Source organism: Abramis brama (genome assembly GCF_963993115.1).
Source record: "Abramis brama genome assembly, chromosome: 2".
Taxonomy (NCBI): domain Eukaryota; kingdom Metazoa; phylum Chordata; class Actinopteri; order Cypriniformes; family Leuciscidae; genus Abramis; species Abramis brama.
This window is the reverse complement of record NC_139964.1, coordinates 43,602,346-43,619,796: the sequence shown is the minus strand read 5'-3', so window position 1 is coordinate 43,619,796 and position 17,451 is coordinate 43,602,346. Positions and strand designations below refer to the sequence as shown.

The window sequence follows — 17,451 nt, the reverse complement described above, 5'->3', positions numbered from 1 at the left end:
AGCCTATACCATTGTTGCTGTTTTTTTTTTTTTTTTTTTTTTGCACATCTGACTTTGATACATCATATTCTACCTCCTTTAGTGTGGAAATAAGTGTAGGATATTGACTGTAGTGTGTGAATATTGTTATATTTTCTGTAATATACTGTAATAATGTAACAGTGATTTTTTTCAGCAGCTCTTTTCTTTCAGCCAAGAATACTATTGAACCAAACCATCATGCTCACACATACCATTTGACTTGGAGCAAAAAACATTTATAAGACTGTGTACTTACTGTCTTTTATGTGGCAATTGCCTACTCATTCCATGAAGAATTAACTTCGATAATTAGCTTCGAAACAACGATTACAATTTCACATTTTGGAGCTAATCATCCCTGTAGACTATGCCATGTGAAAAATGAAATGTGATGAAATGACGAACTGACAACACAGATATAGCTCAATATCCTATATATATATTTTTTATTTAAATAATGTAATTAAAAATGGGTTCTAATCATATGAAGTTCTTCTTATTAGGTGATGACAGCCTGTCTTACAACTTTTCATAATGTAATCAGTTAAAAATATAGATGAAACTACACGGTGTTTCATTTAAAACCTGCAGAAACAACACTTCATACAGTTTATTTCATACCTTTATTTTAGACCAGCAGGTTGGTTAAGTTACTTGTCTATGAAACAATAATAGATAAAAAAAAAACAAGTTCAGAATTTCAAATCTATTCAAAACCTACCCAGTGTACTGTTTGTGCTTTTGATTATGTCAACTCTGCCATCAAGTGATAACGAAACAAAACAACTTGTGCAGTCTTATATTAAAAGATATGCGATTGTTGCCTCATAAGTGTAATATAAAGCTGTTTAAAAAAGAAAAAAGACTGATAGGCCCATACTTAAAGAAAGACCTTGTAATGGGCATAAGGTCCCTTTTCAATTTCATCTTTCACTTTATTTGAGTAAAACAGGTTTCACAGAGCTAAAATGTGTTCAGACCACTCACAAACCACTCCTTGAATAGATGTTTTTTTCTATCAATATAAACCCAATTATGTTTCCTATTTACAGTGTTCTGTCCACTTTAGTCTTATATTTATTATAATTTTCAATTTAGGCTTTATTTAAGCTATATTTTGCATAGCCTATACTTTAATTTGCACACAACAATGAATAACAATACATTACATTTGTCTCGAAGCAAAAAAAGAAATAAAAAAATAATAATAATAAAGACTGTAGGCTACTTGCTTTGTCTTTTATAAGGCAATGTCGCATCATTTTATTGCAATAAAATGACACATTGACAACACCGATAGCCTCAAATAATAGCATGTGTTAGATAATGTAGTTTAAAATTGGCTCAAATCATACGGAGTTGGTGTTTTCCAAAGTTGTGTTCCCATCACACATGGTCTCGTATTTTTGGGGGTCTCATGTGACAAATAGATCCACCCTCATGAGGGGCTTCACTCACGCACATTGTTGCAATACAGTAGGTCCACGTAGCCTACTTCCATGGGCTGGAGACGTAACATGAATAAACTGCCCACTGACCGGACCTGCTATTTAACAGGTGTAGCAGCAAGTGCAGCAAAGTCGTCTTTAGACAGATATAGGCCTGGACTATGCGCTCAATCTGGGGTTTAATCGCCTTGGTGGCCACAGCAACTTTTTACTTGTATCTGCTGTCTGCGTTCCTCCCGCCGGGTCCTCGTGCCGTCCGCGTTCACGACGCTGAACTTGAACACACAGTCCATGACGATGAGCCGGAGGAGGAAATACTCAGGTAGAATATATCTCACTGCGTCTTATCTCTGGTTGCCTTATTTTGGGAGCAGTTCCCACTTCTACTATTGTTTGGAGCTGAATGAATTCTATTAATTTCTCTATTGTGTCTAATGGTAGGCCTAATTGATTGTTTAACTCACAACAGAATGTTAAACATCTCAGGCTAAATTTGTTTTCATTAGTCTTACATCTGGTGATACTAACAAATGACAAATAATAAATGATTTTGGTAGTCAAAACTCTACATAATCTTCTGCCTAATTATAGGTGAATACATTGCTATTTTTTGAGTCGGATCCTTTCGATTAATCGGTTGAACTGGTTCACAAGTTGTGAAAGGAATCAGGCTTGAAATGTGTATGACTGAGTCCAGTTCATTTACGAATATTTTGTGAATCACAAGACCAGTCTAAACGATTCTTTCATGATTCGGACTCGATCGCTCACATTTCGAATAGAGAATTTAATTTGTAGCCTACTGGAAAATATTGTTTTTATTTTGAAGTGAGAAGTAACCCCTCACAATTTGGACAGAGTGTTTTTAACTTTTTCTTACTAGTTATAAAACGCATGTTTTTTTGTTTTTTTTTAATATTAACATATTATTATTATTATTATTAATACAATGATTCATTAACATTTCAAACATCTTATTAATCATAACCATAGTCATGTTGAGTGGAATCATTCAATCTTACTTGCACATGACATCCCTACATTAAAAATGTTGGCCTACCTATATAATTAATAGAATAAGTTAACCTTGCAGATGTAGCCTATCTCTTCAGTTGGGATTCAGCAACTTTTCATTTTTTTTGTCATTCATTTAATTATTTAAATACAGTGTCAAAAAGCATACATTTACATTATATGTTACATAATATTTGATGTATTAAAAAAAAAAACAGATAACAGCTAGGGTAAGTTTGTCCTGAGGGGTCTGTCTTGCCCCAGGTAAAGGGGCATACACCAATGGAGCAATATAGCCCTTTTTTATAATTTTGTGCTAACTAAATTGTAAAATACTTCCAGTTAATTCCACCAATAATATATTTCCACTAATATGGATGATGTATGATGTAATGTAGCAGTATTTTCACACTGTTAAGGGAAGCATCTGACCCATACAGTTCAGTTTGTGATGCTCCCTTTCACCTGTGAAGTAACTCTCTCTCTCTCCCTCTTTCTTTTTTATTATAGGTCTCTCTGTCTTTATTCATTTCACATTCTTATTTTCCTGTATGTCTGTTTGACTAAGTATTGGTTTATTCATTATAATATATACACCCTCATCTCAGTTCAAAGAGACTGAAGAATTAGAGTGACTGAGAGAGAGATGTACATGTAAAAAGAGAGAAGCTTTGGCTGTTATTCTCAGGCAGTGGCAGATACTCCAGAACATGTGGTTCCCGTTTGCCCTGTGCTTTTTCCTCATCAGTGTTACTTTATACTGTGTGAGCAGCCCTGGACCCGGTGTGAGAGGTGCCCAGATGATAGGCACTTCATGTACTGTACGTGGTGCTCTCATGATTTTGTAAACTAACAAGGCTTTGTACTAACAAGGCACTCGCTTCGCTTCATAAAATTGAGGTTAAACTAGCCACATGGATTACTTTAATGATGTCTTTTACTACCTATATGGGCCTTGAAAGTGGTAGTTGCGTACTCTGTCAACGGAGGGACAGAAAGCTCTCGGATTTCGTCTCGGAAATATGTTTATTTGTGTTCCAAAGATGAACGAAAGTCTTATGGGTTTAGAACGACATGAGAGTGAGTAATTAATGACAGAATTAATTCTGTCTATGTTCAGCTCTTGCTATATTAAAGGCACTGCTAAATGTAACATTTATTATAATAGGTTTATGTGGTTCAATTAAATTAAAAGTTTTTTTTAATGTTATTGTCCTATTAAATGTTAAAAATTATGGCTCTTGATCATACTGTAATGGTGAATGGCTATAATTACTAATTGAGAAAAATCCATTTACACCAATAGCTCTATTGGTATTGGTGATACTGGCCTTCTTTCATAGTACTTAGTAAAGAGATGCCATTAAAGCGAATATTTAAAAAATATACCTTCTTTATGTGATGTTTCTACATTTCAAAGCGAGATAACAGGGTCTAATTTAGGTCTAATTTAATCTTTTTACTTCAAAATAATAACTTCAAGCATTTTTTTTTACATATATATATATATATATATATATATATATATCTTTTTTCTAACAACATAAAACAGTTTACTGTTTTACTGACACCTTGTGTATAATAAATGGTCCACCCATCCAATTTCCAATCCACTTGTCCAAGGCTATCGGGGATGCTGGAGCCTATCATATTATTTAAATGATTTATTATTAATAAATTATATTAATGTATTAATTAAACTATTATCTAAAATGATCTATACCTTGTCTGCTTTGAATGCAACTCAACATGAGCAGTCTTATCTCAGGATTGGGGCCTGGCAGAGGGCATGATGTGACAGTTATAAGATCAGACAACTGCCTTCTGGAGTGTCTTGAAATCCCCTGAATTTGCTGAGATGTGCAATGCCGAGGAGGAGGAGGGAAAGAAAGAGATATCTGGAGGGTTCATAACCAACATATATGTTTATGACTAGCTAAAATAAAGTGCATTAATAAATAAAAGGAGAGAAGAGGGGTCTCAAAAGCCCCATGCTTTAATGTCATTTTCTGAAGTCATTCAGAATGACAAAAGCAGTGGAAAGGACATCTGAGTTTGATATTGAGTAATGGATCTGCTGTATGTCCACCATCATCACATAGTGACCTTTTTATAGTGTCTTGTGACCCACACGTCTTGGTTCATTTCTTGATTAGCTCACTCCTCTGTACCCTGGGAGAATATCCGCTGAGATTGAGATGAAGTTTTTAACATGTTGTTCAGCAGCGATGGCAGAGACAGCTGTACCCTGTGAAAGCCTCAGTGGTGTAAATAGCTGTCTTTGGGTGGGGATTTCCATGGTTATCAGAGAAGGGGTATTTTGTGCATCATTAAAGCTATAAAAATTAGCTATTTTTAAGACTGTACTTTAATTTGTTGAACAGGGAGCTCTTTTAAAAGTAGAGTTTACATTTTTTTAAATCTTTTTTTTGTGTGTTTTTGGCTCGTTTTCCAGTACAATTATCTAAACATTTCTTAATCAAATGAACATACATTTACTTGAGAAACAATATCACTTAAGATAGAAACTCTCTCTCTCTCTCTCTCTCTGTATATATATTTCTTTAGAAAACAAAATTACTGAGCAAGAACATTTTTGCAGTGGTATTGAAGCTGTTTTGTTTATTGTCTGGTCTGTCTCCTACATTGAAGGCTCTCACATTGTTGTTCTGATGAGAACGCACTCAGTGTGCGCTCAGCATGGAGCATATCACATGTTTATATTCGTCACTACTGGGTACGCATGTGAAATTAAAACCTCTGCTTTGGCACATGGGTGGGGACGACTGCCTCATTGCGTGCCCAAATTACCCCCTGGACGGCAGTAGGGAGCTTAGATTACTCACGACTGCACAAGATGTGATTCATCCGTTGGCAAGAACCCAGTGACCACCTCATGAGAACTTCAGTCTGTGGGACATCCACATTTATTGATGATTATGTTGAAGACTTTTAAAACAAGTTGGTCCTCAAGTACAGCCAACCCTGTACACACACACAAGCAAATTTCCACAGCTGAGAGGCTATTTCCAGTTGGTGTATCATGTTTCAGTCTTTCTGTCTAATCTTGCTGACAGGCTAGTGTTAGGAGTCTTCAACCTTTTTAAGGCCAAGAACCCTCAACCCTGTTTTCTACTATACAGTTTTTTTTTTTAAAGAAGTTCCATAATGTATTTATATACAGTAATTTATTATGATGCTTACAAAGGATTAAAATAATCATATTGGTATAATTATATATACTTTTAAGTTGTACATAATACATTTTTATGTGTGAGGAACAATGAAACATTTAACTAAACTTTAGCTTTTTAAAAGGATAGAAATGGATCGTTTACTTGTACTCATGTTGTCCCCAACCAGTAGGCCTATGTCTTTATTTCTTCTATGTAACCTAAAAGAAGATGTCAAATTTTCTGTTACATTTCCCCCCTTAATGTTCCCACTCAAAAATCAGACACTTGTAAAAAATCTCACCAGAGGGCGACAGTGAGGTTTTCAGATCATTACAGAGGTTGTGTAGACCTTATTCACAGCAGCGCCATTAGGAATGAAAGCGAGGCTGTGAGGGATAGACATACATCTCTTACAGTAAGTGTGTTGTACTGTTATTTAATGTGTTTTTGGATCGCTCTGCTGATGAAATATCATCCAAGACGTTTCAGTAGACAAAAAACTCCAGAGCTGTGGAAAATTACTAGTGATCTAGGAGCTTCATACAGCTTTTTACAGCGGATGCCATTGGAAACACAATAACTCGCTTTCATACCTGTCATGGCATTGTTCTGAATAAGGTCAATTACAGAGCCCGTAAAAGGGACATGGTGAAGGAAAAAAATAGGAGATGGGAGGAAAAATGATTTGCAAATGATTTTGCGTTCTCTCGCAAATGTGTTGAGTTCACCCGAGAAACTTTGCGTTCACTTGTAAAACGTTTGTGCTCTTGCAGTTGTTCTCGGGGGAACGAAAACATTTTGCGAGTGAATGCAAAAATATTTGAGTTGAGAATGTAAAGGCATTGACAAAATTCCATGTCACCATATCCTTTTAGGGGCTCTGTATAAAATAGCCTACCTTAAGCCCACAGTATCACTCGAATCCATTGATTATAATCCTTGTCATCCTATTGGGTATCAGCCTCCTTAGTGCTGGTTTCTATAAGGGTTGATAGGAAAAGGAAGGTCATGGCCCCTATCCAATCTGTTAGAAATGAAAAGAGAAGAAAAGGTGTTAAGTACAAGTTGAGTGCCATTGTTTTACTGATCCCACAGTGTCTTATATTTTCTCCAGGTTGAAGTTCCCATCTGATCTGGAGGAGTTGAGGGAACTAGCCGAGCTGCTGCAGTTCTATAAGACAGAACACACTGGCTATGTGTTTATTCTCTTCTGCAGCGCCTACCTCTACAAGCAGTCCTTTGCCATTCCAGGATCATCCTTTTTGGTTGGTAACAGAGGTCTACTCTGTGACACTATAAGTAGACTTACTTGGACCACCTCATTAGACTGAACCAAAAGATTTATTACCTGTATTATTATTATTGCTAAACAGCATACATACAATCTTTCTTATCATGTCTAGAACATGCTGGCGGGCGCATTATTCGGGCCATGGCATGGAATCCTTATTGCCTGCACTTTGACAACTGTGGGTTCCACAAACTGCTACCTGCTGTCCCGTACATTTGGCAGACGCCACATCATCAGGATCTTCCCCGAGAAGGTGGCAATGCTGCAGAGAATGGTGGGTCACCTCTGGCTGTTTAGCACATGATAGAGGGATTTTCCTTTAATTAATGTTCTAAAAATAGTCAGCGAGTGTATTTGTGACTGCATTTTGTTTGTTTATACTTTGCTTGTGCTATAACTCAAACGGTAGCAAACAGTGTTAGCAAATAACAATGCTAATGTGGTTTGATTCCCACTTCCCTTCCCAAGGAATGCACAAACTGAAAAATTGTATTCCTTACTAAACAAATTGTGCTGTTAGCAAACTTCTAAACTAAAAATATGAGCATATACTTTCAGTCTACTTTTTATGTTCTTATCAGAGGTATACTTAATATTAAAGTAAACTTGGCTTATACTGATACGTATACAGAAAAGTATATTTGGCCTAATCTTGTTCTTAATCTTTTGATCGAGATATATTTAAGAAAAGTTTAACGAACTACCGTACTAAACTACCTATTTTTTAGACATATATGCTTCTGTTAGGTTGTATAGTAACAAGTTTATAGTAACAAGCCACCTTTGAAATAGCTAAATAGTACATAAGTGGAACTGAATCTGAACTTTTTTGTACACGTGTGCTATTAACACACACTGAAACAGATAAACATTTGACTGATTTTATTTGTTATATGATGTTAAGTTCACTTGAAAACTTGCAAGTATACTTGTAGTATAAAAACTATTAATCTAATAGTTTACTGAGAGAGTATACTTCAAAGTGTACTTTTATAAACTACAAAGTGGGCAATAAGTATATACCTAGCAAACTAACACAGTGTAGCATAGTTAACAGTAGGGTTACAATAAAAAAGAAAACTTTTTAAACTAGGTGTATACTTAAATTTTACTTGACTTTGATCTGTTATACTTAAAGTACGCTTAAAAGTATACATTTATAAACTAAAAACGTCTTGGTTACTAATGTAACCCTCGGCCCCTGAAGGAGGGAACAGGAGACGTAACGTCGATGTGACGACGTAATTGGGATCACTTCAGGGAGCCCTATCAACTTTGAGTGTCTACAGAACTAGCCAATGACCATTGGCGTGCGTGAATCGCGTAACGAGCCCCGCCCCACAGCACGGGTATAAACAGGAAGCGGGGCGTACGCACACATTGTTTATTGCTGAGGAGCCGAGATCGTGACGGCCGTACAGAGATGGTCAGCAAAGGTGGCGACAGGACGTTACGTTTCTCGTTCCCTAAAGGAGGTATTGCGGCATATTAACTTAAAAACTAATTCGAACGCCGCAGCAGGCTAAGACATGCGGTTTTACACTGAAGACGCGTCACTCTGAACCATTGCACATGATGGGATGTCTTTATTGATCCATTTCACAAGCTTAGCAAGAACCAGCACTTACTTGAATTAATGCATCTCATAAGCCGTGCAAAGATACCTCAGACAGTGCAGAAGAACAGAAGATGACGATAGTGACGGTCAACAGAAAGTTTCTCCACATGCTCACCCTGCAGCCATAATCCAAACACGCCGCCGTGCCACACAGGTGAACACACACACACTAATACAGACACCACACCCCCGGTGACACCCACAGTAACCAATGACGTCACTATACGCATGCACATACACAACAACATAGAAAAAGGAGAAAAAATTCATAAAAGACTAAACAAACCCAATGTATGGCTCCTACAGGAGGGTTACATTAGTAACCGAGATGTTCCCTATCAGTCGCTCATGTTCAACGTAACGTCGTCATGACGACGTAATTGGGATCCCATGGAAAACCCCACGGTTGCTGCCACATCCATTGCTCTACGCAAGACTCACAGACCCCCAACTGGCTGGGGTGGAAGGCCTGCGTAGAGGGAGTTCAACTGCTGTTCCGTTCTAACCCACACAGTAGAAATCTTGGATAACACTGGGAAAGCGTGCCTTTCCAGGGGAGCAGGGCCGTTTGAAGGAATTTGGGGGCCCCAAGCAAAATGGACATGGAGGCCCCCCCAAACAACCCCCCCTCCCCCAAAGCCTACAGGAACCACAGCATAGCCATATAGTTCCCCCGCACTTTGCAGTAACCTTGAAGTAACTGTTCAAGATCCATTGGTAACTTATTGGTAAAATAATGTCATATTTGCATAAACTGTCACTTCCGTATATCCCGACACTAGCACATTAAGATAAGCTATGAAAAAATCATGTTCCTCTGCCTCTTTCTGGTTAAATAATGTTTATAGATGGGTTACAAAATATTTATTAAGTAAAAAGACTGTTTGCTAACAGTTAAATGACAATTAACTAAAGATTAAAAAACAATTTACCATCTATTAATGATGGTTATTATAAAGTGTTACCGAAAAGATATGTTAGCATTTCCATATTTTGATATTAGAAGGGAAGGGATACAGCTGCTTTCACAACTACCAATGCTTAAAAACATCCCAAAGCTAATGTTTGATGCACGGAATTTATTGTGTGGTTTTCCTAACCCCCATTTGGTAAATAGATTGGTGGAATAGTTAGTATAGCATGCTATCTACACTTTCATCAAAACCTATTACAAAGCTATAGCAATGTCATGTCATTAAATACGATAAACAGTGATTCTGGAACAAATCTGCGTCTTCCTTATCCCGTTAAAAAAAAAAAAAAAAACATTTCAGTATGTAACCATATTCCGTCCGTTCGAAAAAAAAAGTTGCACTAACTGTTCGTTACAAGCAGCATTTGCCGTCAGGGAGGTAGCTAACATAAACATATTTTTGCTAGCCTACCTGCTGCAAAATTACACCATTTGTACAAGACAAGTAGAGCTATTTTATCCAGTGTAATTTATCACTTACCACTATCTTGTTTTACTTGCATAATTCCGCTTCATGATGACTGCCGAGGAGGTTTTGTATTTTGCCGGCAACAGAGATCGCGTGGTTGGCTGGCTGCTGTCAGCGAGGGGGGCCCCCTTGAGGGGGATCCCGATAACAGTGTCATTGCACTTTACTGCATTGACTATCAAAGGGGCGCTCACACAGTTTGTCGTTGCATTTTATTCTTAACCAGTCGTTGTCTTGGGGCCCCAGGCCAGCTCGGGGCCCCAAGCAATTGCTTGGTTTGCCTGCCTTGTCGCGACGGGCCTGCAGGGGAGAGGGGCGCTTCGGAAGCCACCTCTTGCCCGGAGGGAGGTAACATGTGGAGAATACACATATGGACTGGCCGGTTAGGGGCAGTGCAACATATGGAATGTCACTGGGGTGGCTCCGGCCTGAGAGGGGGGAGGCAACACCAGACAGTGACGGCAGAGCGGACTCTGTCAAGGGAAAGACACGTGGAACACATGAGACACATGGTCGTGGAAGAATACGCATATGGGATCGCCGCAGGGATCACCACATATGGAACCCAGCCTAGCACAAGTTACACAAGCATACGAGCACTAGGCCTGGCGTTGGATATTCCGCAACGTCCGACTGCCGAAGGGGTGCGGAGGAACTCTACAGGGTTCGCCTGAGTGGGGAACTCGACTGGAGCAAAAAAGCGCATGTATCCATTCCAGTGGAAGGGAGTGGCGCAGCAAGCCGACACTAGAGCGGGAACTTCGGTGTTACCGGCTGATTGAAGCGAGCACACAGGAAGAAACCGGCTCAGCGCGTAGGATATAAAACCTAGCAAATGTGTTAGGTGTCACCCAGCCTGCAGCTCTACAGATATCTGTCAGCGAGGCGCCGTGTGCCAGCGCCCAGGAAGAAGCGACACTCCTAGTGGAGTGGGCTCTCAACCCGAGCGGGCAGGGCACGCCTTGGGCTTCGTAAGGCAAGGCGATGGCATCCACTATCCAGTGGGCCATCCTCTGCTTGGAGACAGCCTTTCCCTTCTGCTGGCCTCCGTAACAGATGAAGAGCTGATCTGAGGTCCTGAGGCTTTGCGTTCTGTCCATGTACAGACGCAGAGCGCGAACGGGACAGAGAAAAGCCAGGGCTGGGTCTGCCTCCTCCGAAGGTCTTACAGAACAGAATTTTTAACTCAGCTGACTGCAAAGGCTCAAAGGGTGGTCTCTGAAGTGACCAGAGACAAATCCCAAGAGGGTATAGAGAGCGGGCGAGGCGGATTTAGTCTCCTCGCCTCCCTCAGGAACCTGACGATCAGGTCGTGCTTTCCCAGCGACTTACCTTCAACTGCATCGTGATGTGCGGCGATAGCGGCAACATACACTTTAAGGGTGGAGGGAGACATCCTTCGCTCCAACCCATCTTGCAGGAAGGAAAGCACGGCTCTGATCGAGCAAGTTCGGGGGTTCTCCTCATGAGAAAAACACCACTCAACGAACAGGTTCCACTTCAACGCCTCGTAGAGGGGGCTCTAGCGGAAGTGATGGTGTCAACTACCACTTGGGGTGGGTCACCTAGAACCTCTGCGTCCCATCCAGGGAACAGACATGGAGTTTCCAGAGGTCTGGACGCGGGTGCCATAGGGTGCCCCGTCTCTGAGAGAGCAGGTCCTCCCTCAGAGGAATTGACCAGGGAGGGGCTGTCGCGAGGAGCACTAGTTCCGGCAAACAGATCTACCTGGTAAGGTAAGGTAAGGTAAAACTTTATTATCCCACATGGGGAAATTTGTCTTGGGCCATCACCAATGCTGCAGTCAGTACACAATTAACACACAGTAATCAACAAACCAGACAATAATAAAAAATAAATAAATAAATAAATAAATAAATAATTCCAATTACAGCTCCATACCGCCACTATTTAACATCTTTACAGACACGGGGATAAATGAGTTTTTAAATCTATTCAATCTGCAGCGAGGAGCTCTAAACCTCCTCCCAGAAGGCAGCAACTCATACTCTGTGTACAAAACATGGGATGGATCACAGACAATCTTTTTAGCTTGTGTTAAAGTAGCCTGTTCATAAATAGTCTGCAATGATGTCTGTTCTTTCACACCAATAATTTTCCAAGCAGTGTGGATCATCCGGAACAGTTTAGTTCTACGTTGTACAGACAGATTACCAAACCAGACTGTAATGTTGTTTCTAATTAAGCTCTCAAAGACTGCCTGATAGAAGATTATCATAAACCTTTGATCAACATCAACAAGTTTCAGACGACGTAAAAAGTGCAACCGTTGTTGTAACCTACTACAAAGATTATTTACATAGATATTCCATGTCAGTGAATTATCAAAAAAGACACCAAGATATTTATATGAAGGGACCTGTATGATGGTTTCATTATGGATGATCACAGGCTTGTGATCACCAACTCCTCTAGGCTCAAACACCATCTCCTTTGTCTTATTGACATTCAGAGCTAGGTGGTTGTCCTCACACCAATTCACAAACCTTCCAATCTCTGAAAGATATTCAGAAAGTCCTCTTTCTTTTTCAATGAACCTAAATTTGCAGTGTCATCTGAGAATTTAATGATGTGGTTATTAGAATAACGCCTTCTGCACTTATCTGTGTAAAAAGTGAACAAAACCGGTGAACTAACACAGCCCTGAGGGGCTCCTGTGCTCAACGTTCTGAATTCAGATAGTGTTCCATTAACACTAACCTGCTGCCTACGAGTGGTCAAAAAAGAATAATACCATTTTATAATACGTGGATAAACTTTAAAATCATTCAGCCTTGCAATAGAGATGCGGCTGCAGCATATTAAAAGCTGAACTAAAATCTACAAATAAAAGACGTGCATACGAGCTAGAATCCTCTAAATTCCAATTTATAAAATGTGTTATGGCTATATAACAGCATCATCTGTACTTCTATTACTCCTATATGCAAATTGAAATGGGTCTGATAGACCACTGACCTCTGTTTTTACAAAATTAATCATTTTCTCAAAACACTTGTGAGTGCTACTGGACGATAATCATTATTCTCCTTACAGCTAACCTTTTTTGGGACAGAGATAATAGTGAAACTCTTCCAAATTGAGGGAACTGTATGCGTGTCTAAAGATTTCTGATAAATGGGGCACAAGCCTTCTGCCAGCTCTTCACTGCAAGATTTCAATATCCACCCAGAGATGCCGTCTGGCCCAGAAGCCTTGTTAGGACAGACATGTGAAAACAGTCTCTCCACCATATGCTGGTCAATAATTGTTTTAGGATAATCCAGTACAGATAAGGCATCCAGTGCAGTTTCCTGCTCCTGTGAGAAGTCTCTTACTTCAAACCTACAATAAAAATCGTTCAATTGTTCATTTGCCTTTGCCCCCTCATCTATCACATTGATAGATCTTTTGGCTGGAGCCATATTTGTCATACATTTCATAGAATCCCATAGTTTTTTGGTGTTCATAGTCGAACAATGGGCCTCAAATTTCTTCCTCTCCTTCCTCCTAGCTGTCCATAGTTTATAATTCTATTCCTTCTGTGCATCTTTCATAGCTACAAGGTCTCCTCTCCTAAAAGCTATTTTTTTCGTACTATGCACTCTTTAATTTCCTTGGAGATATAAGATTTGTTATTTGGATATATAGTTATTATTTTTTGGTTTAACACATTATCTTTACAGAAATGTATATAATCTGTCATAGTCTCTACAGCCTCCTCCAAGTCCAAACTTTGAAAGAGGTTCCAGTCGGTACAGGAGAAGCATCCTTTTAAGGTTTCAATACCATCATTATTCCACACATATACAGTTTTAGTTTGTATTTTACTGCTCTTAAGCAGGGACTTATACGTAGGAATTAAATGGACAGCATTATGATCAGAGGAGCCTAGTGGTGATTTAACCTTAGCTGTATAGGCATTCTTAACATTCCCATTACATTTGTCCAAGATGTTTTTGCCTCTAGTATTACAGTCCACATATTGATGGTATCCAGGCAACACAGCTTCAAGTATACAATGATTAAAATCCCCTAAAATAAAACAAGGTGCTTCAGGGGTACGAACACAGTCTGCTGTAAGTTTAGTTGCATTTGCAGCATTCCCACTGGGTGGAATATAAACAGTACATATTAAAATGTTACGCCAGTGTTCTCGCCTGCAATGCCCTCGGTAGCTGGGGGGCGAGTGTGTAACTAGGCCGGAGCAGTAAGAGTTGGTCACGGGTATAGCTCAGAACCGCCTCCGACATCAGCAAGTCCTGATTCACCAGCATGGAGTCACATGTATTCAGCCATACGGCTAAAATCAGCATCAGTCCTCTAAATAAAAACAGCATTGTGTACACAGATCGAGCACTGTGTTAAAAATAAATAAATAAAATAAATAAATAAATAAAAACAAACACAAAGCAGCACAAACACAAGGCAGCAGCACGAGGTAGCCTGAGTCGCAACAGAGCAGCGCCACCGTAAGTCAGTTTCTTCAACTGCTCTCTGCAGTCCCGAAGCGCCTCCAAATCAGCTGGACCGCCTGGGGGTGGAGTCGCCATTTTCCCGGAAGCACCTGCTGCCGTGAGAGCTCGTCGGCTGCACAGTTGAGCAGGCCCGGAATATAAACGGCACGAAGCGACCTCAGATGCTTCTGACTCCAAAGTACGAGTTGTGACATGCGGCGGGAGCGTAGACCACTCTGACGGTTGATGTACGCAACGGTCGCAGTGCTGTCTGTACGGACCAGTACATGCTTGCCTAGTAGCGGCGTTTTGAAGCGGCCCAGCGCAAGATGTACTGCTAACAACTCGAGGCAGTTGATGTGCCAATGCAGTTGAGGCCCCGTCCACAGACCTGAAACTGCATGCCCGTTGTACGTGGCCCCCCCAGCCGGTGGCAGAGGGGAAACCAATCATCAAACCGAGAAGGTTCGGGACGTGGTGGAGGGTTACACTCAAGCCCGACCTTCTCGGCAGCCCGGGAAAGCATAGCCGCCCATTCTGGATTGGACTCGGGCAACGCTACACTTCCCGAAGGGGGTAATGCAGCCGAATCCTCATCTCCAGAGGATTGAAGCTCCCCCTCTGATGCTCTCCGAATAAAAACTCTTCCCACGAAGAGGCACCCAAGGGTAGCCGTGGCTATAATAAGTTAAAAACTCAAGGAACGCCCACCAATACCAACACACACACAGTGTAAGCTGTAAAACAGCAGTTGAGAGCTGTAAGCTCGCGGCCACCGCTGATCGCGTCTTCACACCAATGTTGGACAGAGTTAGAATTTCCAACTTGTAGAGTCTCTTCTTGCGGCACTATGAAGTAACAACCTCTTGGCTCTGAAGTGAAAGACAATGTGTGCGTGTGCCCACTTCCTGTTTTATCGCATGACGGGGCACGTGATGCGATTTACGCACACCAACGGTCATTGGCTCGTTCTGAAGACACTTGAAGTTGAAAAGGCTCCCTGAAGTGATCCCAATTACGTCGTCACGCCGACGTTACGTCTAACGTGAGCGACTGATAGGGAACTAAGCCAGTTTACTCCTCAAGGAGTATTGAAATAGTACACTTGCAAGTATACTACTAGTACATTGATTTTAGTATACTCGGTACATAGAGCATACTTGGAAAATATACTTGAATTTATGTTACTTAATAAAATGAAGGTGAAGTATACCTTTTTTGTAAGGGATACATTGAGTGCAATGTATGTATGCCACTGGATGAAAATATCTATCAAAATGCCTCAATACAATATACTAGTTTAAGAAGTTTTACATTGATAAGATTAAGATTAAAGATATAAGATTTTGGACTTTGGAGGTTTTTTTGTGTATCTTTCCTTCTAAATTATCATAGTCATGTCTTCATCAGCTCTCTATATGAATTTGAAGTTGAAACAATACATGATAACGTTGAATCTCTATTTCTCTCTATTAGGTGGAAGAGAACAGGAGCAGTTTGTTCTTCTTCTTGCTCTTTCTGCGGTTCTTTCCCATGACACCTAACTGGTTCTTGAACGTCACCTCTCCAATCCTCAACATCCCCATCCCCATATTCTTCTTCTCCATCCTCATTGGTGAGCTTACATTGTATCTACTGTTATAAATGAATGTATAATTCTTCAGACTCTGATTATTAAGTAAAATTTAAAAAACATCTTCTGATCTTGATCTCATAATCTTTCAATGCTTAATTTCTTCCCAGGTCTAATCCCTTATAACTTCATCTGTGTCCGTACGGGAGCCATCTTGTCCGAGATCCAGTCTTTGGATGACATCTTTTCGTGGGGCACCTTGCTGCAGCTCCTGCTGATCGCATGTGTGGCTCTTCTTCCTGGAGCTCTAATCCGCCGCTACAGTCAAGCCCATTTCAAACTTGACGGCCTGGAACCCAACGGACACCAAAAGGCCTTGAATGATCGCAAGACTAGATGACCAAAGAAAGACACAGTAGAAGACACAATATGGGATAGATCATTGGTGTGGAGTTACACCTGTGGATTGAGTTATGAAGGTCCCAATGGAAAGTAGAACTGAAATGGACAGATTATGAGACAGGTTATTAGATGTTTAATGAAAATAAAAAGTGCCAAAGAAGAGACTATAAATGTCTTAAAAGAGTACACACTCAGATTGCTGACTTGCTACAGACCACTGGACATTGCCTCATTTTATAGAAATTTGACAGCTTTAAGTTTTTTATAAGATTTAGTTATATTGTCAGGTGTTGTTTAGCGACTGTTTGTGGGTGGCTTTATTTATTTCTGGATACCTGTAAGTGTCGTGTTTTTGAGTATGTTTACACATTTACCACCCCCCCCCCCCCCCTCCCCCCTCCCCCCCTCCCCTCTCCCCTCCCTAAATTTATTTATATGTGAATGTTAAGCAGGATGTACTTTTATTTGCAACTTAGTGTCATGCCTTAACAAATATTGACTTGTGCACTGATCTTTACCTGATGGGCTAAATCTACTGGAGTTTCACAGTACATTCAGGGATTGTACACACTGCTTATTGTTTTATTGGCTATATCATTTTGTTATACATCTATCTGTGCATGTGTAATATAGCTACAAAAACGCACACTACTATTCTTTCATTATCAGCATTTCACAGAACCTTTAAGTTTCTTTGAAAAAAAAAAAAGCATTTCCAATGCAATATGCAAAGGTCTACAGGTGCTACTTGTTTAATCACTGCATTACAGAACTGTTTGCAGTGTTTTCGGTCCTGTTTTGAGTCAACTTCAGCTAAAAAAAAAAAAAAAAAGATCAATGTCTTAATGTGTACTGGAGTTGTGAAGGTTTTATTTTTTATAATAAAAGCTGTTGCTAGCTTAAAAGGTACAACTTCTGTCATAACCAAGTTATAACTGCTTGAAGTTCTTCAAAAGTTTAAAACCATTTGAATTCAATAAAAATCATTCATATGAAACATCTTAATATT

The 17,451-nt window shown here is 39.9% G+C and overlaps 1 protein-coding gene across 1 annotated transcript; it reads left to right on the top strand.

Moving 5' to 3' along the window:
- The first annotated feature begins 1,473 nt into the window (after positions 1-1,473).
- Positions 1,474-17,436, top strand: tmem41ab (transmembrane protein 41ab). Its single transcript, XM_084107027.1, has 5 exons — positions 1,474-1,791; positions 6,774-6,924; positions 7,063-7,224; positions 15,944-16,082; positions 16,211-17,436. The coding sequence occupies exons 1-5, from the start codon at positions 1,631-1,633 to the stop codon at positions 16,438-16,440; spliced, it is 843 nt and encodes a 280-aa protein (XP_083963153.1). The 5' UTR covers positions 1,474-1,630; the 3' UTR covers positions 16,441-17,436.
- The last annotated feature ends 15 nt before the right edge of the window (positions 17,437-17,451 follow it).

Coding starts and splice junctions, on each gene's coding strand:
- tmem41ab (XM_084107027.1), top strand. CDS start 1,631: ATGCGCTCAATCTGGGGTTTAATCGCCTTGGTGGCCACAGCAACTTTT. Junction 6,925..7,062: donor TTCCAGGATCATCCTTTTTG/GTTGGTAACAGA, acceptor TATCATGTCTAG/AACATGCTGGCGGGCGCATT. Junction 16,083..16,210: donor CTTCTTCTCCATCCTCATTG/GTGAGCTTACAT, acceptor ATTTCTTCCCAG/GTCTAATCCCTTATAACTTC.